Source organism: Silene latifolia, chromosome Y (assembly GCF_048544455.1).
Source record: "Silene latifolia isolate original U9 population chromosome Y, ASM4854445v1, whole genome shotgun sequence".
In the NCBI taxonomy this organism is placed as follows: domain Eukaryota; kingdom Viridiplantae; phylum Streptophyta; class Magnoliopsida; order Caryophyllales; family Caryophyllaceae; genus Silene; species Silene latifolia.
Genome location: NC_133538.1, coordinates 190,270,131 through 190,297,567, shown reverse-complemented (window position 1 = coordinate 190,297,567; position 27,437 = coordinate 190,270,131). Strand labels below are relative to the sequence as shown.

The 27,437-nt window shown below is 37.4% G+C and overlaps 1 protein-coding gene across 2 annotated transcripts; it reads left to right on the top strand.

Moving 5' to 3' along the window:
- The first annotated feature begins 1,798 nt into the window (after positions 1-1,798).
- LOC141626360 (cell cycle checkpoint protein RAD17-like) lies at positions 1,799-9,052 on the top strand. 2 transcript variants are annotated; one of them, XM_074440219.1, is made up of 12 exons: positions 1,799-2,196; positions 2,295-2,352; positions 2,689-2,774; positions 2,869-2,916; positions 3,011-3,064; positions 3,241-3,343; positions 3,937-4,244; positions 4,340-4,685; positions 5,552-5,674; positions 6,667-6,865; positions 6,947-7,007; positions 8,481-9,052. In XM_074440219.1, exons 1-12 carry the CDS (start codon positions 1,957-1,959, stop codon positions 8,691-8,693), a joined length of 1,839 nt encoding a protein of 612 aa, XP_074296320.1. In that variant the 5' UTR covers positions 1,799-1,956; the 3' UTR covers positions 8,694-9,052. The 2 variants fall into 2 exon arrangements, with proteins under 2 accessions (XP_074296320.1, XP_074296321.1); XM_074440220.1 differs by having other exon boundaries at positions 1,837-2,196; positions 4,024-4,244.
- The last annotated feature ends 18,385 nt before the right edge of the window (positions 9,053-27,437 follow it).

Sequence of the window (27,437 nt, the reverse complement as noted above, 5' to 3'; positions counted from 1 at the left end):
GTTTTGAAAACATACGAAGGTCAGTACAATTATACAACTAATCATAAGAAATACACAACCACATATATTTCATACGAACAAACCAATACAACTCCATTACCCAAAACTCCGTAGTAACCTGTGTCTAAACCGCAACGCAGACACCACTGGTTCCCATCGCAACAGGTAACCAACCCCTGTCGATGCCAGACCGCAACACTGGACACCAAAAGCTCCGCTTATCGCAACGAGCGAATCCAGATCCTTAATGTGCACATCTCCTTTGTGACGGGAGTCACAAGAGGCAATATGAGGGTGAAGTCCATCTCCCGACATGGCTTCAGAATCTCAACCACAATTTCATCACCATCGACAACTCAACAATAATCACAATAATATAAATTACACAATAATATAAACACATTATCACAACCGTCTCACACTTAACCATATAATCATACTGAGTAGGGAAACTCTACCTTGTTTGCAAAATCCGAGAACACGCAAAGCACTAGAATTGCTCCTCTACGAAGTCGTCACCTATAAGAACAATACGATTGCAATTACTACAACAATTTATATAAACAATTGCTATCAAACTCCCCCAATCAACCCAAATTAGGGTTAAACAAATCATAAAATGAATAAGGATTAAAGGTCAAGACTTACTACGCGATCAACAAGAAGAAATGCGTACGACTCACTCGGTCGAGTGAGCCCTATACTCGACCGTGTGTCATAGTGCAGAAATGCGTAGTATTACAGGTTATGGGTGGGTTATGTTAGTTTTAAGCTAAGTTAATAATATTAAAGGCTAATTATGTGATTAAATCAAAAGAAAGGTCAAATAAGCAGCCATGTCATTAGTTAACGGAATAAAAGTTTAGGGCTAAGTCGATGATTAATGATTAAAGTTAGGGGTATCATATATATTTCGAAAAGTGTAGGGGTATCATGTAGAAATTGCAAAAACACAGGGGTACTATACAGAATAATCCCTTTTTCTTAAACCTCTCACTTTTTCAAGTGAAGTGGAAAAAGTAGAGTTTAAGGTGAGTTTGACGCATAATGCATAGAGTATGGGGTGAGTCTGAGACAAGTCTAAACAATAAAGAGATAATAAAAGTTAGTAAAAAGTTGGTGTGATATATTCTTAAGACTTAAGTGAGTCTCATAAATAATCATACCCTTACCGAGTCGGAAACTCGGATCCCTTTTGGAGGCTCCCTCCGTACGACCGTACACCGATACATTTTTTTTTTGTTTTTTTGATAAACTAAGAAAACTAGGTTGATTATCTAGAGTAGGACCAACCTATCTCATCCTTTCGAATGAGTGAGGTAAGTTGAAGCCACCGGCTTTCAAACCACCTCGAAAGAGTTGGACATGAATGTCCAATAGAAGCCATGAAGTCAGCAACCTTGTTGGCTTTACGAAAGCAATGTTTAATTATCACTTCATCGAACAAATAAAGGTCTAATTTCACATCCTTGATAATACTAGAGATTTCCCAAGGAATTTGCCAAGTATTACGAAGTGAGTTAATAACACATAAATTATCGCCCTCCACAATTAACTTTGAGATTCCTAACTGTTTAGCGGCTAAAACACTTTCTTTTAAAGCGAGAGCTTTCGCAACAAGAATACTATTAGATCCGCACTTTTTCCTAATACAAGAACTTTACCATTATAATCTCTTATACAATATCCTAAATAGCTTTATTACCTTTTAATCTCGAACCGTCAAAATTTAGCTACCGCACACCAAGACATGATCTATATATGAACTCAGCCGTGTGCAACATCATTAATAAAATCCGCGCTTTTTCCACACACTTGCTCACAAACTCCCCTCCCACAAGTCCACAATCACTCTACTTTCCATACTCCATTACTCGATAATCAAATTAGGGTTTCACAATTTCCCCTAATTTCGACTCACTGGCGCCAAATTTGAAATCAAATTAGGGTTTCGAAATGAAGAAACGAAGCAACGCTATTGTAATTCTATCTTCCGACGACGATGGGGACGACAATGTCAAAAACACTCGCTCGCTTCGCTCAAATTCTAAGTCTAATCGTTGCAATTCAATTCCTAAATCATCGAATTCGAAACCAAAACCGAAAACCTCCACAGCTAAGTCGACGAACAAGAAGAAGCCGCGAATTAGTCAATCGCTCCGCTCTTCTGTCGAATTGTTTTCCACATTTGTTGATGTAATTTTGAAATTCTTACTTAATTACTCTTATAAATGTTGAATTAGTTGTGTTATTGTTGGTTTAATGTTTGAATGATTGAATGCGTTGATTTGCAGCTTAAATTCTTATCTGAAGATTTCGCTGAAGGTTTTGCTGGGTTTAAGGTATTTACTGGTACGCCGTAACCAACGCAATATGTTTCGTCTACTTCCGTTATACTTTCCGGTTTTATTTAGTTGTATACTCTCTCCCGTTCAAGCCAAATTCCATACGTTTGATTTAAATACAGCATAGTATGATTAACATAGGCATTTGACTAAAATTCGATTGGAACTAGATTATGAACTTTGATATTCATTGTTATTTATGTATGATGATACAATGTCAGTCAGTAAAACGATTTAAGATGGTACATCGACAAGTGATGTGTATATAATTGTTTGTTTTGTGGTGGTTCTGTGAGTTTGGGAGTGTCCTGTCTTCTGACATATGGGATGGAATTTGAATCAGGTTGTAAGAAGGCTGATGGAGCGGAATCATGGGTTGATAAATATAGGCCTCGTTCTGTGGATGAGCTTGCCGTTCATAAGAAGAAAGTACACCTTATGCACTAATTCTTTTGGTTCAATTTTTGATTTATAGTAGTATAGTTGGTTTCTGTTGCGTGACGCAATTGCGCTACATTGGCAGGTGGAAGAAGTTAAGGTATGGCTTGAAGGCAGACTGAACAATTCAAAGGTGTGTAGTGTTTGGCAAGTGTAGTACGTCATTACTGTATAGAGACAAAGACGAACAAACTTATTGACGGTTATTTGATTTGCCTATGTTGTAGGAGTGCCAAAATTATGCTCTTCTCATCACTGGCCAAGCTGGGATTGGAAAATCTGTATGTTCCACTTTGATCTCATGACTGTATCACTTCATATGTGTTGTGCTTATCCAGCATCAATCAAGCAATTCATTCATTATCTAGTTATTTTGATCTAGTCGTTTCGTATGCAATAGTATTCAATGTCAAATTGGTCTTTGGCTTTTCTAATTAGTGGTGAAGTTTGCTTGTAGGCAACTATACGCGCTGTTGCTTCTCATGTTGGAGCAGAAATTTGCGAGTGGAATACACCTACTCCAACACTTTGGCAAGAACATGTTCATAACTCGAATGCAGGTACTTTTGCTGCAAGTTTGTCCTCTATCAAATGGAATATATGTTGGATGTTTGTTGTTGGGTTTGATGCAATTTTCATTATGGGTTTTATGTAAGCAACTTATGTGTGTTCACCTGCAAGGATAGGGTTGCAAACTGCGTACATTCGACCTCCCCCCCTTATCCCACTGCTTGCAAGACCCTTGAGGAAAAGACTGTACTGTGGTAATGTTGTTGTATTGGTGTTGAGAGACCTGTCACAAGTGGTACTGTATTATTTGGATTAGATTGAGATGCAGGAATTTTGCTAACTATAATACGTGGGTGAAGTGTTTAAGTAATTTATTCGTGCAAAACATCCGAGGCAATAATAACTGTATGTAAGTTGAAAAATAAAGTTTGTTTCTATATATGATGTAAGCAAGACTCTGCGAAGCTAAATCCTATATTTCATTGATTTGAACAAATAAGGAATAAAGCAGTTCATTTAAAAAACTAAACATAGGGTAGTTTATATTCTTTACCTTTAAGTTCTGGATTTTAATAAACCTGCCTGCTACTTCTATTTATCATTTTATCATACTTTCTTAGTGAGCCATATTACTAATGTCAAGGACTACGGTACATATCGAAGCTGGATGAGTTTGAGAATTTTGTGGAACGTGTAAGAAAATATGGACTGTTTTCATCATGTTTGGAAGGGTCAAGACCGTCTATGGTACTCTTGATTGAAGATCTGCCTTTAGCCAATGGAAAAGTTGCTCAAGGAAGACTTCAGAGGTGCTTGGAACTTCTTGTTAGGTCTGTTCAGATACCCACAGTGATATGTATAACTGAGTACAGTGGTGCTGACTCGGCTGATGTAAGCATGCGTTACTGGGATGAAGTTTCATCAGCAGTAGAGAGTGCTGGAGCTTGTAAGGTCACCATTCCTGAAAGATATTTTTCTTTACCATTTAGATGCCTTGAACTTGAACTTGTTAAAATTTTGCGAGCTTGTTCACTGAATTTTTTCAGGTGTCTTTCAATCCAGTAACAGTTAATTCTCTTAAAAAGGCACTTTCCAGAATATGTATGCAAGAAAAATGCAGCGCAGATAGTGAGCAAATAGATTCAATAGCTAATGCAAGTGGAGGAGATATTAGACAGGCTATCATGACTTTACAGTACTTTTCTCTGAAACAACAAAGAAGGGGGCTTTTGTTTTCTGACAAATGCGACTCTGAAGCTAGTGGGCTTGATCCTGTTCAAGAGGATGCTGATTTATCATCCAGATTAAGCAGAGATCAAACACTATCTTTATTTCATGCCCTTGGGAAGGTTTTGCACAACAAAAGGGAGACTGATTGTACCATGGAATGCAGTAAGTATCACTAACAGTGTAGCTGTCAGAGTTTATGTATTTATCATGATTATTAATACTATTGCTTTGGGTAAAGCTTTCACATACATTAGTTATAAATGTTGTTTTCCGGCTCTAGTTTGAATCTCTTCTTTTCTTCCAAACAAACCTCCCAAAAAGGAAAAAAACTATTATTCCCACTTTTCCCATGTACATGTAACTTTGACAATTCAGAAGCAATAATATGAAAAAATGAGGTATGCAGTAAGGTGTGCCAGGGAGTGATTGATGTGTTTTAACCTAGCCTGTGGGTTATGGCCTTATGGGGGTTGTAGCTTATATTTTTCCATCTTCTTTTGCGTTTTTCCCTTATTTTTCCTTTTTCCTGCAGAATTCAATTCCAGAAATCAGTTTTCTCCTATATGAAGTATAGCAGCTTCTTATCAGTTTCATTGTCTTCCACTTATTTTTCTCAAATTTTAATGTCCTATGGTGGCAATGGATATCTCACTTCTCAATTTAGAGTTTGTTGTTCGTTAGCATGTAATTATTGTATTTGTCAAGTCCTTATGGTCTTTTGCGTATCATTTCCAGTGGGCAATGGAAACCTTGTTCATTAGCATCTCATCAGTTTCGTTCTTTTCCACTTATTTCTCTCAAGTTTTAACGTCTTTTGGTGGCAATGGAAACCTTACTTACAATTTAAAGCCTGTTGTTCATTAGCACTTTTATTGTATTTGTATTGTATTTGTTTAAGTGCTTGATTGTCTATAGCACATGCAGACCTAATAAATAGTTTCTAAGAGAAGTGTCAGGTGTTATTTTGTCTGTCACATAAGCTCGATGTGTGCTTAAAAAGTTTAATTGGAAGACTTGTTTTATTGTAGATGAAGATTTCTATTTGAAAGAAGCATTCACCAGATTACCTTTGAAGATGGATGCTCCAGAGAAGGTTCTTAGTCAAGCATATGGGCAAGCAAAACCAGTGGCTGATTTTTTGTTTGAAAATGGTTAGCCACTTTGCTTTACCTAATACTTGCATGTTTGTTTAAATGGTCAGAACATACCTGTTGCTCCTTCATCTCATAAAAAATTTCTCATCAACTTTAAAACATATTATAATGCTCACAGATATGCTTCTCCGCTGATTGTGTATATCCCTCTCCGCAACATCCAAACCATTAATGAACTCTCCCTCCAACTGAACTGCAACTTTTTTTCTGCTTCACTCCTTATACTCCCCTTCGCTTTGATTTATGATTCCTCCCTCTGATCTTGCTGAATTTCCCACATTTAAAAGTTAAATATCTTATTTATTTATGTTTGGCTACAATTGAGAAGGCAATTGACTAGCTTTTGTTAAGCATGTGTTTTTTTCCAATTATCATTTTCTTATTTTGTAATTGAATTTGGCTCGGCTGGAGGGTATATAGTAGTGGATGTGGCGCGGGGCAAAAGAACTAGATATCAAAATAAAGAGTTTTCCTGATAAAGTCATCATAGATGGATGCCTTTGATTAAGTGGTATCAGTTACTGGTTGCTTGGGGTATCGATTTCCCTTTTCAGCTTTCAACATCAATTTTTATATAAAAGTTCTGGGTATGGCTATAGAGAAGCAAATTGTGTGGTACCGTTGGCTGAAGAAATTCCCATCATTTGCATCTCTTTCAAACTGACTACATGTGTTCAAGTCATTCAGTTATGACTGTATATACTTGTTAAATATCTTTCCATCTATTTATTTGGGTTTGCTACTTTTTGTTCTAAGACCCTACACGTAAGCATAAGTATAAGCATGGTCTTGTGAATCTGTGTCGCCAAGTAGCAAACCTATATGAACGGAGAGACTACGTAGTTACTAGGTATTGTATCTAGCACGGGACTAATGCCCAGATTCTGTCTTTACACTTCCTTGCTACAATTACAGCCTTGTTCCCAAATTTTAGTTGTTCTAATGAAAGCAGTTGTTAATCTTGTATCTCGGGCATATTTGCATTGCAGTGTTAGATTTCTTGAGCCAAGAAGCAATTGAAGACGCATGGGTTGTGTCATCTTACTTGAGTGATACGGATTGCCTTCTTTCCTCCAACCATCGAGGAATTTCGAGAAGCTATGAAGCAGAGAACCTAATTCAGTCAGCTGCTGCTTCGGTAGCTGTGAGGGGGGTGCTTTTTGGGAATGCTCATCCTTCTCCTTCTAGGTATGCCTATCTTGTATTTATGCTTGCTTATACAGCAAATGCAAACACCTTTGTCATAATTTAAGTTAATTTCCAACACAGGTGGCATTCAATACGCCGACCAATGCTTTGGCAAGTGGAGCAATCAGCGCGTCGCAATAGGGTGAGTACTTATCATGGTACATTTTGAAATCTCTGTTTTGTTGTGTATCATCTAGAGTGTCCTTCCTATATTAAACCTAGGTGACTGGCTACCTTAAGAACAGGTAACCTCTCTACTTAAATAATTTAAGTCTCTTTATTTCTTTATTCTTTCTTCTACTCTTCCACTGTAAAACTCTTGATTCTTTACTCTATTTCCTCCCTCACCATTAATTATCATTTCTTCCATTTTAATCACCTCCCAATTTTACTCATCCAACTACGTCTAATAATTGATTGCTTTGCATAATTTTCAGAATTGATAACAATTTCGCGCTATTTTCCTAACATAGGCTTGTTTTAAGCAAATGATTGACTCAATTGGGACGAAATCCGAATGATTTTCGCTGTTTCGGCCGCTTTCAGTTGGGGTGGGGTTTCGAAAAGATAGGAAAAGACCCGACCCGGATGACCCACTGAGCTTGATGAAGGAAGATGGGGTTGTAGTTTGCTCACATATGTGGATTGAGAATTTTCGAGACCCCAAAAGGACTGACCAATTTGACTACATATCTTAGGAAATTTGAGTTGTGGGTGTTGGCATATCAGAAGGTGTATGCTGATGAAGCCGACTCATATTTGCCTTTAAATTCGCTACAAAGGGTAGGATTCTTCAGTAGGTTTTGTATATGGTTTTGGAGGCGATTTATGAGACACGGTTTTCTCAGAAGTCCGTATGCTTTTAGACATGGTAGGACGTCTCATACCGTTTTTAAGGGTTATTAGGAGGAGATTTGAGTACCATTCTTGACATAATGAAGGTGGGGATGGTGGTGGATGCTTTAATGAGAGATGTGGGGGACAAAAAGGATATTGATTTGATAAGAGCAGCCTTAGTAACCGTTGTGTATGGAGTTATGTGAGCTACCTTCATCTCAAAACATGTGTGCGCACTTTTATAGATGAAGAAAAGAACTTTAATTGAAGAAAAAAAGATTAGTTGCAGAGAAGAGGAAAACAGGGACGGAGAAACAAGCGATAAAAAAAAGAATATAAGAATAATCCAATTAATTAGGACCTACCAGATTTTGTTACTGGAAACAACCAGTCAAAAATAAGCAAAGTCTAATCTGGGAAGGGTGGGGGATACTAAGGATTAAATTGGGTTAATACATAGTTTGGCGTAATATAAAAAGGGCACCCATAGTATGGATCATTCCCGTGAATTAATCCTAATTTATTTATTTTTGTTATAAAGGGAGCCACAATTCACAGCCATTTTATGTCATGATTCGTGAGTGTTATTGTTCGTGAGTGACTTTTTCTTAATCTTTCCTCATAAAATCATCTTAACATGTCTATTAATTTTGCACTTCTGCATGCACCCTGTATTTGCACCTTAAAACCTACGAAGTTCTTGATTCTGTAAGTTTCATGCACATGGTTATCTATCCTATTGACTGCTGTAAATTGATCTTTACATTTGTTAATGCAGCACCCGATAGAGAGGCAAGGAGTCGAGTGTTTTTATGGACAGAGCTTATCCAATTTGTCTGTTGTCTGCACTGAATACAAACCAGCACTAAAATGGCTTGGATCCGCAGCATTTTTGTGTAACAACTCAGTTCAAGATGATGAAAAAGATCTAACGAATGCCATAGATCGATCAACTGAGTTTTCTGATGATGATGAAATTGAAGATTGTTAGGGCACTAGTAATAGAGGTTTGTCAACGGGTTTGTACGATGACATGTCCTCTATTTTTCAGGTTTGTCAACAAACCTCCTATTGCTAGACATGGGTGTTGAGGTTTGTTGTTGGGAATGGTCACTAGGTAGTATACGGGTTTGTAGAAAGAGAATGTGAAAGGAGGAATAATATGTGTTGGCCACGTTATGAACCTTGAAAAGGTTTATCTATTGTTATGATGTGGTTTGTAGGTAAATAGGTTTGTATCATAGCTTATGTGGCATGAGAACAAACCTCTTGGAGGTTCATCTATTGCTAATGCCCTTAGGCCTTGTTCTTTTGTACTTAAAGTCACTTAATTTAAGTTCACTTCAGATCCTATAAGTTCAGTTCAGTTTAGATCAGATTCTATAAGTTCAGTTCAGTTCAGATCCTATAACTTCAGATCCTATAAATTTAGTTTAGAAAAGTTATATACAGAGTATTATTTTTAAAACCGACGCAAAAACATTTGACATTATTAATTATTCGATACATATATACATTATTATTTTTAAAACAAATTATCACTCTTTTCATTATTTTTTTTATCGTAATGTAATCGTAGTATAATGTATGAACAAACCAATGTATATAAAGTGGAAAAATGTTATTATCTTACCTTGTGTTTTAGACTATATTTTCTTATCAGTGTTCTCTTTTGGTTGCCTACTAATTTCTTGTAAAATTTTTGTTTAATCTCACTAAAAGGTTGCGATTTTTTTTATAATAATAATAATTAAAGATGTGATTTTATATAATAATAATAATAATAATAATAATAATAATAATAATAATAATAATAATTAAAATCAATATATATACTTAAAAGAGGAACTTTTGAAGTGATTTCATTGGCTACTACATTTGTTCAATAAATTATGGGTATAAATAAAAAGAAATTATTAGATATTAAATTAAGGGATAAAGTTTGATGTATTTTTAATCGCCACCTAATTTGTTGAATACTCTAACAATAATATATTGTGTATAAAAAATATACATTAAAACTGTTCTTAATTAAGATAAAGTTTGATATATTTTTAATCGCAATAAACGTAAAAGACCCAATTGAGAGTTTTACTCATAAACAACTACTACTATTGTATATATAGCTATAATGATCATTGATCAACTCATATTTTTTCCAAGCATTGTTTTCGTTATCAATGCAGTAGTCATACTGAAATGATGAATTTGAGTTCTTTTGTTTCTTATTTATTTATTTATTTATTTGCGTGACTTTTAATTAGTTGTTCCATACTTCCATCTATATAAATCTTTAGACTAATCCTAACTATTTTGTATTTTTATACGTGTATATCATTATATTTTTTTTCACTTATTCGTTTGCTTCTTGATTTTAATTTTTAATTTTTGTCATCCTTTTGTCCCAGGTCAAATTATCATGCATGATTATACTATTGGAGAAAGATCTCGACAGACATGTGCAACTCATATAATAAGGTAACTAATACTAGCATACATAATATTTTACAATTGAGTTTAATCGAGACTTTTGTGCTACATATAACATAGTACGATGGATGTAGTGGTGGAGCTAGGGGGGCGGGGGTGGAGGGGGAAGGGGGTGTGGTGTGGGGGCTAGCAGAGGCGGTCGCCCCCCGGCGGATGAAAATTTTGAAGTTTTTAATTAAATTTTTGATTTTTTTCGAATGTACCTTATGAAATTAGTCGTTCGCCCTCCCCCCCTCTAAAATTTTTCGCCCCCTAAGTTCAAATCCTAGCTCCGCCACTGGGTAGATGACAATGATTTAAAAAGTATTTCTTACGAGTAATTAACTAGAATTTGAACATGATGCAATAAAATAAATTAAAACTAGAGGCTTCGAGTGAGCTACGCGCATTGTTAAAATCTTTAATACAAAACTTAAATCCTACTCCAAAGGGAGTATAGGTTTGCCGTATAAAATTGTAACTAAGAATCCAATTGGTGACGACGCTCTTTTATATAGCAACAAATTATGTTGCAATACTATTCCTATTTGGTTTATAGCTTCTCCATGACGTCATATAATATTTGTTTAATTAATGATTAATATTCGTTTTTGTAATAAAATCCTCCTATATGAAATATGATTACTAGATCTGAAGTATCATTCATAATATTATAAATGTAAGTGAAGGCTTTTAAATAAATAAGTAATTTTGTGTCTACCAAAAAAAAAAGTGATTTTACGAACACTACTTTTTATCAGTCAAATTAGTATTACTAATTAAATCACTCTAACCAACAATTCAGAAATGACCCAAGTAACCCCAAATTAAAGTGACCCACGCCTTCATCCAACCTGATTCGAAATGACTCAAACTCAGAAAAGACTTGACAATGGCACATCCGAAATCAAACCAAAATCCAAATTTAACTACCACAACTCGCAACTTTCTCTTTCAGTTATAGATAGTAAATATGTCGGAGCTTATATATAGATCGGTTACTCAAGTTTGATAAAAAAAAATCTATATTGGGTGCTTAATTCATATTCATGTTGTCACGGGTCATTATATGCTAGGCCCAATCCTATCTTAATTTATGCTTAAGATATTAATGATTGATTAATTAACACTTGGTTAATGAATGAAAGTTTACAAGACAACTCTAATTGGATGTGAATTATGACTATTGGTATCATATGAAACTATTCTTTCAATTAGAGATGAAGCTCATTCCACTCGCAAACATTAAGCAAAATATTTTTAATAAATAAAAGAAGCATAGGGTATTCATCCCTTAAAACTAAAAGAGTAATCCGTTGATTTTAGGATTATATTAATTCCTTTATCGCTTTAAGATTGAAATACAATTTAGGCGTAACTATGTAAGGTCATAAATCAGTTTTTCCCTATGATCAATTTAAATATGATAAATTCAGATACAAAGTTCTACCACAATTTGTTGAGAAAAATGAACATATATCGGATGTACTACCTTAAACTTTTTTGTTTTTGAGCATATATATGCAGTGACGAAGTTAGGATTTTAAGGCAGTGGGGGCGAAAATTTTCAGCGGGAACGAAAGGGAAATATTATAGGAGGTCTTGAAAAAATTCGAAAATTTTAACTAAAAAGTTCGAAATTTTCAAACTTCGTGGGGGCGATCGCCACTGCACTTTAAATGACTATGACTCTATGAGAAGCTCGACTATTTTTGACTTAAGACATTACTCCGTATTTTCTAACTCTTGAATACTGTGGTGGCTAACTCTAACATTATTTATGTCAATTGTTAAGCATAAGGCTTTTCATATAAGTCATAGTATAATATATTTATAATAAAATAAATCTCTAACACCCAGAGCGTAGATAAGATGTCGTTCAGCAAAAAGAAGTATTTTATAAAGCCAACCTCATGTAAATATATAAGGCCATGTTGTGATATGACCCAGGCAACGCCCGAGCTTGAAATCTAGTAATAATAAATTAGGAAAAATTACACTTTACCACCTAATATGTTTCATTTTTTACAAATTAGCACCTATTTTGTTCAACTTTACAAATAACCACCTAATTTCCATGTTTATCTCCACCATTTTCACTTGTTTTACATTCTTGAGACGTTTTTGCCTTATTATCGACTCGATTTCATTTTCATGACCAAACTATCCTTCCTAATTACATATACTCATTTGACTAACCTTACAAATCAATTTAGGCAATCCTTCAATTTATCCCCTTTTCTTCAACCTTGTCAATGGAACCCTATATTTTTGGGTTACACCATATATGCAAGGGAATAATTAGAAAACGTTGTATTTGGAAAATATTGAATTGCTTCTTTATTGATTGTTGTATTTTGTACAAATACAGTAGCATTTACACGCACAATTAGCTTTGTATATACGGAAAGAATTACACCATACTCCCTCCTATTCCACATAATCGTCCCATTGTCCATTTCTGTCTAGTCGGGTAACTGTCCCATTGTCTATTTTTGGTAAGTGTTGTGTGGTCCAAATTCAATTCCATTTCCGTCTATTCACATAATTGTCCCATTGTCTGTTTTGTGTGGTCTAAACTCACTTTCTTAATTCTTGTGCCATTTTCACAATGAGACGGTTATGTAGAATATGAGGGAGTATATGCCAGGGAATAATTAATATATGCAAATGAATAATTGAGTGGTTATTGCTTGATTGTCGCTTAACAGTTAATAGATCCTACAACCAGTTGTACTCAGTTGTATACTCTAGAACTCGAGCTATATAATAAAGTTTTCGAATTTTGTTTTAAAGAAGTCGAGCTGTACCCTAAAATTTATGAGCTACTCACTTAAACATAAAAAAAATTAACTTTAAGAAAGCTCAACAAAATTACACATAAGCTCGATAAGATATAACTTGGTTGTATGATGCTATTATACCACTAGAGGTATAATATTATTTGTGGTGGCTTAAGGTCCAACGTCTATTAAATCCTCTTTCATTACCATTAATTTAGAGCTTTTTGGGGACACGTAATTCTGGGCTACTGGTAGTTTGCATCAACAACCAACAATTCTAGTTTTTGCAGTCATTCTTTGTGGTTGTGTTGTTGCTGCCGTCGGTTTCCCTCCTAATTGAGTTACTGCCTTATATTATTATCACAAATTCTTGTTTGTGACGGCACATATCCGTCACTCTTGAGTGACGGATACCATTTTACCTCATAAAGTACCCACTTTTTCTCTCTCTGCAACACTATTTATGTGGTCCCCTTTCTCCACTAACCCATTTTGTTACCATTTTAACTCACAAAATATCCGGCACAAATGGTAACCCGTCACAAGAGAGACCAATTGTATTATTATCTTGAGAGTTGTCATTAGTTTATTTAAGGATTGGGGATACAAATTATCAATGTGCTTGTCTTTTAATTTGTTTCTTCTTAATACAGGTTCCTGTGAAACAATTGTAAACGATTTCTGGGTTTGTTTGGGGTTGGGGGTTTTGTTTCAATTGGATGAATGCGAGTGGGTGAGTGTGAAATAAATAGGAGGGTAGTTCTCTTATCAAGTTTATTTAAGGGTTGGGGATACAAATTATCAATGTGCATCCGCATCTTTTTGAGTGAGGTAGTTCTCTTATCAAGTTTCGAGGATGAAACTTCTTTTTAGGAGGTTGGATTGTAACACCCCTAATTTCCGTGATATAATTCTTTAATTTTATTTTCCATATTTCATATTTTATTTTCCGGGAAAATATCCGTCTCTTGTCTTTTTAGCCGTTGGGTTGGAAAACGGTGAAGACCCGCTCTTTCCTTGGGTCTCACGTGTTTTTTTGGTGTAGATGGGTGAGTTTTGGGCCTAAGCTTGAAATAAACCCATGAGCTTCTCTATAAATAAGAAGGGAAACAAAACCCTTGCTTTTCTTTTCTCTTATTTCTCACAAACCCTAAACTTAATCCTCTCCTCCTCCTTCCTCCCATGGTGTCGTGAGATCCCCTCCTCCCTAGGGTTTCGTGCCGCGCCTCCTTCCTCCTCCCTTCATCATCTTTCGTGCTTAGATCGATCCTACTTCTTGGATCTATCTATCTTCTTCGTAAGTTTTTATATTTTCGTGTAGTTTTTATAGTTTTATAGTTTATATATATTAGTATATTTATTAGACTCGTTATCTTTGGCACGTGGATGATTCAATAAAGGCGTGGAGACTGCACCTGGAGAAGACATCTATATCGTGGAAGACGATCTCTAGGGTTTAATTCGCTAAAAAGGTAACTAGGTGTTTTCCTTTAATTGTGTTTATGCCAATTGATGTAATTTACATGATGTAATAATTGATTTGTATAATTGGTACGTGTTTGATTGTTTACTATCATGTTTAATTGTGCTTGTGTGTTTACGCATGTGTTTTACCATTAAACTTGCATAATGTATCTTGCCTATGCTCCGTTTGGGTGTTTGGGCGTGCGGCTAGGGTTCCCCATGGAAACCCTAGTGGCGGCTTGGTGGTGGTATGTGAGAAGACCTAGAGTTATAGCTAAACTAGTATAACCTTGAGATTATGGCTCAATGTTATAGCTGGGTTGGTACAACTCTGAGGTTGTGATAAAGTTATAGGTGAAGCCGTATAACTTTGAGATTATAGCCCAATGTTATAGCTGAGCTACTATAACTTAAGTCACATGTCGATGTTATAGCTAATGCTAATGTAACATTGGGCTAATGAAGTCAATGTTATAGCTAAGCTAATATAACGTTGAGTTATGAGGTAAGGGTATTGTTAAAGTTATAACTGGAGTATTATAACATTGAATGGTTAGTGTTAAAAGTTATAGCTAGAGTACTATAACATTGAATGGTTGATACTTGTTTTACATGTATGTGGTGTTCAGTTATATTGTATGACGATATGTGTGCATATGTTTTCGTTTACGCTTGTTCGTATGATAAGTAGGGTAGTCAGTTATACTGTTCTATGAGTTGTGCCATGATGTTGTTCATGCATTATTGGTACAGTCAGTTAACTGTGCATTTGTTGGTTGGCTGGTGTATAGATGATGATAGTATCAGTTATATACTATCGGAATGAACTAAGGCTACCCTTCGGGGATTTGTTATGGTCTATGGTTGGAGGGGGGGGGGGGGGGGGGGGTAGCGAGGCGATTCGTTAATTTCTCTGTTCCCCCAGTGTCGTTCGGTGTAGCAGGGCGGTTCGTTAATCGCTCTCGTGTTTCACCGAGAGGTCCGCAACCAGTCTTAGGCATATAGGCAGTGGTTATATGTTATACATAGTGTGGATGCAGTTCGTTAATCGACCCATATCATTGAATGGACGCAGTTCGTTAATCGGCCCATACCATTGAATGGACGCAGTTCGTTAATCGCTCCATTAGTTAGAGGCAGTTCGTTAATCGCTTTAACGACGTTCATTCTATACATTGTGCTGTGTTGTTTGGTCTGTTCCTATATGTCGTGGTTATGATGGATCTATGATTCGCATGATGTCGTAATATGGTTTATGTCTTTATGCGTCGTCACATGTTTGACTTGAAGTTATCATTTCATATGTTTGTCCTTGTCATTGTTTAATGGTAAGTTGGTGTCGAGTTTTCATGGGTATAGATGGTCTCACATGTTTACTGGTTTTGCATTTCAATTGTTAATAATTGTTAGTTATATTCAATTGTTGTAAACATGACTGGGAGAGCATCTAGTTACTCCCGACTGATTGTCGACCCCCATTCTCAGGTTGTTCAGATGTTGCTGACTGGTTGATGCTTGCTTGGGAAATGTGCGAAGCGAGCTTAATAATAAAATAGGAGTTTGCTTTATGTTTTAGGAACCTTCGAATAATGTATTTGTTCGGTTTGGATTTAGTATCGATCCGGATTTGGGCTTGGTGTTTCCGCTACCTTGACCCTTTTATCAGTATCGTACTCTGATATTTACTTTATATAAGTTTTTCCTTTGTTTTATAATTCGGGTTGTTACAGTTGGTATCAGAGCGAACACACTCCTAACTCTCGCTTAGTTGATGACTAAAATAAATGACCTAGTTAATGAGTGAGAGTAAATGGGGTAGAAACCAATAGGATTGGTTGGTTTTCTTATGTTTGAAAAGTGTTTGAGTAGTTGTTTGGAGTGGTACTTAGGTTCTACCACTTATAACGAGATTTCGTTCTTGCAGATGGTGCGTAACGCGAATGGTGAGACAGATGCTGACCGCATCAGGAGACTTGAGGCCGCTCTGGCATCTACGGCCGAAGGTTTCACTAATCACCTCAAGAAAAATAACAACAACAACAACAACAACAACAACAACCATCCGCAACCGACTGTGTTTGATCGCTTTGCTCGTCACCGCCCTCCTACCTATGATGGTGCGAATGATCCTACTGCTTTGGAGGCTTGGATTGGAGAGATCTAGAAGTTGTTCCTCGGTACCGGATGTCCTGAGGATCAGAAGGTGGATATCGCCACCTATTATCTGAAGGATGAGGCCGACAACTGGTGGGCTCTTGCTAGAGCTGGTCTGGAAGTTCAGCCAGGTTATGGTTGGGCTCTTTTCTTTGAGGCTCTGAAGAAAAGGTTTTATCCTGAGGAGATGCGCTGGCAGAAGGAGCAGGAGTTCCTTCGTCTACAACAAGGTTCCATGACCGTTGAGGAGTACACTAACAAGTTCGTGAAGCCGTCTCGATTCGTTACTTACGTGGCTATGGACGAGGTGTCGAGGACTCGTCGTTATGAGAAGAAATAATTGATTAAAGAGAGAAGGGAGACCTAAAGACGGAAAAAAGGAGGAATTTAGCAAATCAATTTATCACCTCAAAGTAATACTTTAAGACCGTCTCATGTATACACTTTTGCTTTGTTATAACTTGTAAACTAGACAATCGTTTGTCAAACTAAGACCGTCACCATGACTGTGGACCACCAGGGAGCAGCCGGACCCACGTCAGACTGCCGTTGACCGTCGGGGAAGGGGGGTTTGACTGGCGTTTATATTGGTGTTTGTTGAAGTTGAACCATGAATGTTGCATGGTTTTGACCTCTGTTTCGTCTGACCCAGACCTGACCTGGGCTAGGGTTTACTCGTGGGTTGTGAGTCGGCCTAGGGGTGGTGTTTTAGTGGTCAAGTGTGGTGTCTGTTACGGTGGTTGCCGGAAATTCGCGAAAACAGGGGATTGTTAGTGTTCGCGTGTGACCGTCTTAAGATAATTACCATAGCCGTGTTTCTGACTGCACCGGAGAAATGGGACCACCCCTGGAGTCACCTGGGATAGTGGTGTCAATGGTGGTGACCAGAGGTGTTATTGGTGGTTGTGGTAGTCGTGGTGTTAGGGTTTGGTACACGGTGTCAAGGGTGTTGGTTTGGTTGTTGATGTCGGGTTTTGAGAGGTAGTTAAGGCGTGACTGTTGAGGGTTGTAGGGACGGTTTGGCTGGTGATTAGGGGTTATCGGTGGTGCTGGTTAAGGTGAGGCTCGGTGGAGTTTTGGGCATAGGGGTTGCCATGCTAATGGTGGGTTTTATGGGTTGTTTGTGTTGTGTTTTCACGGGTGGTTATTTTGTTTGGGTTCTTAAGATGGGTTTGGTTGGTTAGTTGGTAATTGGGTAATTCGAGACAGAATTAATTATAATAATCACGTATTATTTATAATTAGTTTAGTTATTTTATGATTAGTTTAATTGATTTGTAAATTAGAATATAATTAATAATTATGATTAAAATATTATTTATCAATAGGTGACGAACTTGTTGAAACGGGTTTTTGAATTATATTATACGAAAATATAATTAACGTATTATAATTAATTGAATTATATTTAATTAAAGTGAATAACTAGTGATTATAAATGTTATTATTAATATGTTAGGTAACGGATTGTGAAGCATTTATAATCGAATTCGTCTCCTTTAATTATTTGGATCACTTGAGCTGCTTACTTGGAATTGCTTGTTAGGTAGCTAGGATAACTACTCAACTGAATGCTTTATTGTATATCTGTTATTTGTATGGCATTTTATGCTGGAATATATGTTGGATGGAATTAAGCCTTTGGCTGGTTGGTTTAGTTATGATGGATGATTATTGTTATTGCATTGGTTATTCAGTTTAATACTGGCAGACGTCCCTTCGTGGTGATGTAGATTATTATTGAGGTTGCATACTTTGGCATAGCATTGCATTGGTTATTCTGGTTATCTTGGCAGACGTCGTGGTAAGAGCCTTCGGGTGACGTATTTCAGATTGATTCTGGCTGACACCATTTATATACCTTCGTGGTGGTGTAAGGCCCCAGGCTGGTTCTGCAGACTTGTCTCTGGGTGTCCTCAGGTTTATCTTGGTTACTCAACTTCGGGTTGAGGCTGCCCTGGGCCAGGGATTGGCGGGGGATGAATGGGTTTTTCGGGTGATGAGATTAATTATATTGGCATTGGCATTTCTTATCATGCATATTCATTGTGTTCATCTTATTTATGTTGTTAGTTATTCCTATTCAACCTCATGGTTGACAGTGTATTCGTGAACACCTGTGATGAACCATAATGGGAGCAGATTTGACAGGTACTAAAGATTAGCTGACTTGGGAGCTTATGGGAAATGCGTGAGGATTTGACCAGTCTACCTAGAAGTCTAGATCACATAGATTATTTAATCACTTAATTTATTTACGCTGCGAGTTGTATCTTATTTTATATTAAGTTTAGTTGGTTAATTTGTAATAAACATGTAATCGCTAAAGTTTTAATTAAAGTACCTTGGTTTGTTGTACTTTGTTATTCACTACCTCGGGAAACCGAGATGGTAATGCTCTCATTTACTTGGGATGTCTAGCTAAAGGCTCCTGAATAAATGGGGTGTTACACCGGGAACCAACCTAGGAGGTCACCCATCCTAAGACTACTCTCAGCCAAGCACGCTTAACTGTGGAGTTCTTTTGCATGGATGACCATAAAAGAAAGAGCACTTTGTTGATATGAGTAGTATTTCCAATCCCTTTAATCACTAGTCATTTAAGCCTATCACTGGACCTCTTCCATTAACGTGGGGTGTTACAATCAGCCCCAATTGAATAACGCAATGTCCTCGTTGCGCATGGAAGCATAACCGCTAATCCAGAATCTTCCCCCGCTAGGTGGGTGATCACAATGGAGCGTATAATAACTGCCTCCCATCACCACACGGTCGCAGGGTTGCTCTGATACCACTTGTAATAACCCGATCCGCCACCGTCGTAACACAACCCCAATAAGGTGGGATGTGTACTTTTGGGCCCGTTATTTGTCATCACTTAAGCCCAAAAGTAAAAGGCTTTATTACTAAGTGGTGGGTGAAATCCTTTATAAACATATCACAAGCTCCTTAATTTCCCGATGTGGGAAAATTTTACTCTCAACCTTTTGGGGTGTTACAGATCAGATTTTAAGAAAGTATTTGCATTGTTTGCAATGGGATCGTTCTTGGTCCCAACAGTTCACAACCGTATTGACGCGAGGTTGATTGGTGCGATGGAGGTTGTAGCTGCCATCCCAAACATGGATTGGTGTTCTCACGTGCTTGCTCGTTTTGACTATGCTCTGTGGATTCATGGAAGAACAACGACAACAAAAGCATGGGGGACTGCCTAATGTTCTTTCAGTTACTCTACTTTCAACGACTGGTTTGGAGGGGTGAGCCTGCCAAAACTACCCTCCCCTTGATGAGACATTAGACCTATGACGCAATGAAGGCGCGAGTAAAGGAGGAATACAAGGCTTACAGTGTCCATAAGGGCTTTGGTATAGGCGCGTGGGATCTCAAGACGTACCCGGTCTCCATTTATCAGGAAAAATCATTCTACTGGCTCACGGTTGAAAGTGTCAGTCCTGAAGTGGAAGTTGTCGTGCAGGAAGCAACTCGTCCAGCTGTGAAAAGTACCATCGCAAAGGATAAAGGGTATAGGTGTTTGTCTTTCCCGCTACCAGATGACCTCCCTACTGATGAGGAACTCCGCGGTCAGTATAAAGACGTAAGTCTCAGAACTTATCTTGCCTTTAAATAGACACTTAAATTGATACTATATAATATATGAAGATAGAATTTTCACCTTAGGTGAATTTTTGTGTGTTATAGTCTTCAATTTGCCAGCATGTTGAGTGTGTTTTAAACTTAAAATGGTGACTTCTGACTAAATATGGTAACATGTACCAATTTAGTGTTAAAATGTGACCATCATAGTTATGATATGTAGGTGTGTTTAAGTAAGTTGAACATTGTAGTAGTGTATTAAGCTTAGTTTAATATGGTGACATGTATAATTAGAAAATGGTGAGATATATTTGTTAGTCTAACAAATGTGATAATCTTATTTAGTTGATGCTCCTATTTTAGGATGTGAACTAACTTACAATTGACTTGCACGTAATTCATATTTGTCGATGTGTAGGCGCGTGTACTGAAATGGTACCAGTCAAAGAGGAACCAGCAGTTGGTCTCACGTTTGCATCATCAAATGGCAGCAGAAACACAGGGGGATCCTATCACATCTCAGGAGGTGCAGCAACAACAGCAGGCAGATGTTGGAGAAGCGGGTGAATCAAAAGAGACCTTCACGCAGAAATTGGATAATGACACTGTATTCTATGCTGACTTCATTGCCATGCTTGATCAGGTGGATCAGGCTTTGGATAACGTGGTTCTCCCACCCTCCTTTGACTTGGGGATAGATGACATTGGCGAACAAGCACCAGCCCGCTCTTACGAGCTCAGGTACACTCGTTCTAGAGACCGTCCACCAGGAGGTTCGATTTATAATTGCGCAAAGGATGTTGTTCGTCTCCCAAACCATCCCCCAAAGCCTAGCAATAAGAAGAGATGAAGAAGGGGCATAGTCCATTAATGTAACTGTCAGTTTGTAATAATGAAGAATTTATACTTGGTGTTTAGTTTACGATGTAGTATTTTGGGACACAACTTTTAGTCCTTCATGTTGTGAAGAGATTGTGAAAAACTCCTTGTTTTGTAACCAACTTATGATCTACCAATGTTGTGACATGTGTAGACTAATGTGGTGACAGTATTAACAGTAATATCGCTACATTTTGAAGATGTTCACAAATGTTACCATGTTATTAGCAGATGTTGTCATGTTAAGTTGAGGTCCAAACAATACATATCTTTGGTTAGGGGGGCACATTTTCAACAGTCACTTATATGTCACTATGATTACTCATTATGTTGCCAAAACTTGTGTTTTAATAACCTTCAACAAAACTAAAATAGGTACATTTCTCGCAGAAATGGTCACAAATTTGGTTTGTACATTTGTTGCTCTTGCTTAAGGTGGTCACATTTTCAGCAATCACTTATATGTCACCATGTTTACTCTATTATGTTTACTTGCTATGTTTAATTTAAAATATAACATTGGGACATTCCTCAATACAAGTGGTCACAACAACAACTTAACATATATATAATCATGTTTGCTAATTTATGTTAGGAAAACTGACATTTTTTTAATCTTCTAAAAAAGCGAACATTATATATTTCTTAATTAAAATGGTAACATATTGAGAAAACATTGATACAAATGTTAGAAACAATGGTCATATATTAAGCAAAATAAGCAAACATTGGTATATATCACAATGTTTACATAAACATGTTACATGGTAAGCTTCGAAGTAAACCCAAAGAAACAGCCACTTAAATAGGAAAAACATACAATCAAACATGGCCACATTAGTCCAATGCTTTGGTCATATTATCTGATTTAGCGTATTCTATCGGTCATATCAGGCGAGGGAGAGCGACGTAGATGGTATGTCATATCAGACGCGGCACAGCAACGTACATAGTGCTCTCCCCTGACCCAACTTCAGTCTCTCTCCTAGCCGTATTCCTCGTTCCCATGTTCCTTTTTTTTTTCCGTTGACTGCGACTCTTTGTCGTACAACGTAAGGGGTCAAGAATATGAGGCATGGTCACATCTATGGTTGGTTGATCTTCATCCATATTAAGGTTAGAAAACAACAATTGAACCTCCTCACTAGCCTTAATAAACAGCTTATCCACAACAGCTCTTGCGTCAGAAACATTCTGACATTTTGTGATGAGATAGTTCATAGCTGTCAACATTGAACGACGCCAATTGATGGCGTCGTGAGCGGCACTTCTGCGGATGTCGCTTGGGAGGAGCCTCTCCCACACAATTGTATTTGAAAATTTGGTCCATCTCCGTATTATGTACCTGTCTGGTATCTCCACAACGGAATGCATGTGGAGGACACGGACGATGTGACTGTAAAGCACACCCATAACCTGGAAGTTTCGACAAGTGCATTCTGTTAGATTGTTGTTACAATCATACTTCACATGATGGGCGTTCTCCTCGTGGCCCGCAGGATGGACACGATACAACAACACCTCGGGGTCATCAATCGGGAGGATAAGAGTACGAGTATCCATGGCAAGCGCGAATTCTTTCTCAAATACTCGTAACACCTCCAATGTGTAAACTTGAGATGCGTGTAAAAGCAAATCCACTAGAGGGTACACAAAAGTTGGTGTAGATCTTATACCGTTGAATTCTTTTCGCTCTTCCTCACCTCTCCATATTTTGACCATGTTTTCAAATATCCCAAAAAAATCAGTCACCGAAGTGGTCTTTGAAGCTTGGAAACCCATCGCATGGTTTGTGCTCTCACTCCTTTGGGACGATAAAATCCCATTTGAAAAGTAATGATTGTTCAATGCAGTGCTCCATTTTCCATTTCGCTCTATGTTTGTATAATCTCTTAAACCATGAATGGTTCACTAACCCATATTCTGTCAACATTTTACGCCATGTCTCCTCAAATTCAGTCTCATTGTAACAACCATTGAGGCATTTGTTGAATAAGTTTTGTTACGGCCGATCACCCTTTAATTTCCCAAAGTAAGATATGGCGTTTTGTTGAATGTGCCACTGACATAGACGATGTCTCGTTTGTGGATAAACCTATCACCAGTTTACCATTATTAGTATTAAAAACATACGCTTTTATGCATGAATATAAATGGTGACATATACAATGTAAACCCTACATGTAACCATGTTAACAATGCTTAATTGGTCTTAAGACAATATGGCCAAATGTAACCATATTAGCTTATGTTTATACACACTAAGATGGTAACATTTATGGTAGAATGTGGTGACATGAGAAAATATGACACAATGTAACCATGTTAGCTTATGTTACTACTCACTAAGATGGTAACATTAATGTAGGAATATGGTGACATAAGACAATATGACACAATGTAACCATGTTACCTTATGTTGCTACACACTAAGATAGTAACATTGAGAGACATTCTCCTTTAAACAAATATGTGACCATGTCTATGCATAAATGTTATTAAGGTGAAAGTTGTATAATCAGAATAAAATAGGTACATATGTATGGTAAGGTGGTCACATTAACCAATTATGTTAACAAGTTAATAATTTTGGTACCTTCCTCAAACGTAGGTATATTATGTTTACATTTTATGAAAAAATTATAACACCAAAAATCATTATATTGTTTGTACATTTCTTTGTTAAGGTGGTGACATTTTGAAAAATCACTTACATGTCACCATGTTTAGTTTATTATGTTTACATGTTAAGAAATCTTTAAAAAATAACATAGGTACATTTATCAGCTATGGTGCTCACATTTTAACAATAACTTATATGTTTAGAAATGATATCATCTTAGTCTGAAGTATAACAATTCTTTGGGTTTATATTAAGAATAAAGTTATAACATGTATGCTCAAATATGGTGACATGGTGATTTCTGCAGATTGTTGTCATATTAGTCAAACAATGTCATACCTTTTCAATGGAGTTTGCTATTGCTTGGTCTTGGTCAGTAAAGATTGAGACATGGCAAACATCCTCACCCATGGATTCATTGAAAACATTGAACAACCACTCAAATGAATCATCCCTCTCATTCGACAGGAAAGCACAACAGAACATGACATTCGACCAATAATTGTTAATACCAACAAAGGCTCCACAAATAAGATTGTACCTATATGTGCGATACGTCGTATCAAATACTTTAACATCTCCGTACAACAAATAGTCCTCTCTCATCATCACATCCTGCCAGAATAGGTTACTTAATCTTCCTTCTTCGTCAAATTGAACACGGAAGAAGAACCCCGGCTACTCCGCTTGCCTACTGGTCATGAGGTTGATCAATGTTGCTGCATAACCACCTTCAATTAATTTCATCTTCAATCTATTAACTTAAGTAATATGGTCTCGCTTTGTGTGGTCGACAAACGCATTACCCCCATCCCCTGCCGCAGCAACCCTGAATTGGACTGAAGGGGGAACATGCGCTTCGGTCATTGCCTTTATTACCTCACCCTCCGCTTCTGTGATTTTTCGCTCCGACCTATGATGATGCTGCCACTGAGGGGGTGTGAAAGGGTGATTATGTTCGACCACGTTCTGCACTACCTCCTATAATCCATCATTATTTACTTATGTCCTAACACAATCTTGGCATTTACAGCGAGTAATTGAAGCATTCCTAACATTGCTAGTGAAGACTTCAGGGGCGCCATTCAAAACAACTTTACTCCCATTCCCATGTTCACCTTCACAAGAGCATTTAAAGTATCTCTCAATCAATGGTCTGTCTTTCACGTCGGCCCTACGTGATGTTGATTTCTTGATACTGAATCCCTTATGTTGCGAATATTTCTTATACAAGCTGAAGATGTGTTCCCATTTTGTAGCTTTTATTCCAACTAAACAACCGGATAGATCATTACCTATAACAAGAGCAACCAAATTTTAAGTGTTGGCTAAAAGGGTAACACTGAACTCTAAAATGGTCACAGTGTACACTACACAATGGTAACATATATGAAAGATTAGTTCCTATGACAAGATAAACAAAATAATAAGCTTTGGTTAAAAGGGTAACACTGAACTCTAAAATGGTCACACTATACACTCCCTAATGCTAACATATATGAAAGATCGGTACCTATGACAAGATAAACAAAATAATAAGTTTTGGTTAAAAGGGTAACACTGAACTCTAAAATGGTCACAGTATACACTACACAATGATAACATATATGAAAGATCAGTACCTATGACAAGAGCAACCAAATTTTAAGCTTTGGTTAAGATGACAACACTGAACTTTAAAATGATCACACTATACCCTAAAATGATAATCTTTTCAAAACGCATTTTCTTGAAAGTTACATATTAGCTGCTGTTGGGCCCAAAATTATCCTGCCTTGCCTGACAAAGACCAGGCAATGTTCAAAGCCAAGACCCGAGCAGGAAATACTCCAAGTCAGGCATTAAGAGTATACAGATAGGCACCAAGCAGGAGAGAAGCACAGGACAGGCAACTACTAAGCCTGACCTGAAAGGAAACTACATCAGGCACAAGAGAAACATTATCCAAGCTGACAGGCTACAAGAAAGACACGACCAAGCCATATAAAAAAGGTCTCTACAAACAAGGAAGACCAATTCAAAAGAATAAGATGGAAGAAAGAGTCAAAAGAAATGGCTGAAATGCTGCTACAGTCAATTAACTACTTCCGGGTAAATAGGGCACGAGTCCTATTTACCAGGAAACCCTAAACAGACGAGAGGAAGCTACTTTTGGAGGCTAATATAAATAGAAGAGAAGATAAAAACATAAGGGACATTGGAACATACACTGATATACTCATATTATCACTCCCATTCTTGTATTCAAAATATATTAAATATCCTTTACCTGTCACGCCTGATACACAAATACTCTGTCAGGCTACTCAAAATCATAGTAACAATCTCTCCTGGCTTGGTGCCCGTGGTTTTTTCCCTTATTCCCAGGGTTTTTCAACGTATAAAATCTTTGTGTCTTTACTTTTTACTTATTTATTTACTTAGGAATACTAGTCAGGCAAACTACTTGAGTTAGATCACCCCTCCTTAATTCCCCTGGCAGGATGTTTCTGTTCAGTGAAATCCCTGCCAAAACAATTGGCGCCCACCGTGGGGCATCTAGCTCAAAAATAATCAAAAACCCAAAACCAAGCAACACAAAAACTTGAGAAATGACAGGAGATAGAATTGAACAACAACTGGCTGCCACCCAACAACAATTGTTGGAAATGGAAAAGATGAAACAGAAAATGGCCCAGGCTGAAGCTGAAGTTGCAAAATTAAAGGAATCAGAATCCAGCCTGAAACTAAGGCTATGAGAGAAAACTTCATGATCAAAGTTGAAAGTTCAACCTGGCACACCATTCTCCTCAATTATCAGGAACATTGATTTCTGCAACTTTGGCACTCCTACTCCACCAAAGTCCAAAGCAGGAGAAGAAACAGACTCAGAGGAAGTCCAAAATGAAGAAACCCCACCAGATCAAACCAATACAACAATCATGATGGCTATGCTTCAGGAAATCCAAAAACTCCATGAAAGATTTGAAAAGATTCCTGGAGTTCCTACCCCAATTGAGGAAGCAAATCCAGAAAGTTATGCTGATTCACCCTTTGTGGATGAAATAGCAAGAATAGACCTACCAAAGAAATTTGTGGTTCCCTCAATGAGAATCTATGATGGGACCACAAATCCACAAAATCATGTAGCCTATTACAAGCAAAGAATGTTGGTAGCATCTATTCCTAGTGAACTACGACAAGTCTGCATGTGCAAGGGGTTTGGGACAACCCTGAATGGGCCTGCCCTGCAATGGTACATAAACCTGCCAAATGGAAGCATCAAGTCCTTTGCCGACCTGGTCAACTCCTTCAACCATCGGTTTGCCAAAGAAAGGGGAACTAGAGAAGAGATCCATGGCTTATACGAGATCAAGCAAAAGCCTGGTGAATCAATTAGATCTTACATGACAAGATTCAACAAGGAAAAGGTGTCAATCCCCAGATGTGATGTTGGAACAGCCGTGGAAGCTTTCAGGCAAGGGCTACCCCTGGATAGTGACTTCTACGATGCAATGACCATGAAGCCCTATCATACCTTTGAAGATGTCCAGGCATTAGCCATAGGCTATATTCGGCTGGAAGAAGATAAAGGCTACAAGGCAGAAACACTGACAACAATTCAGGATATGACAAAGTCAACAGAAAAAGTTCCAACCACAGAGGGAGCAGTTCTAGGTCATCCCCTTACACAAGACCTAACAGATCAGAATTCAACTACACACATGAACAACGAGGTAACTCCTATACTTATCCACCTATCCAAGAATATAACTTCCCTGTTGATATT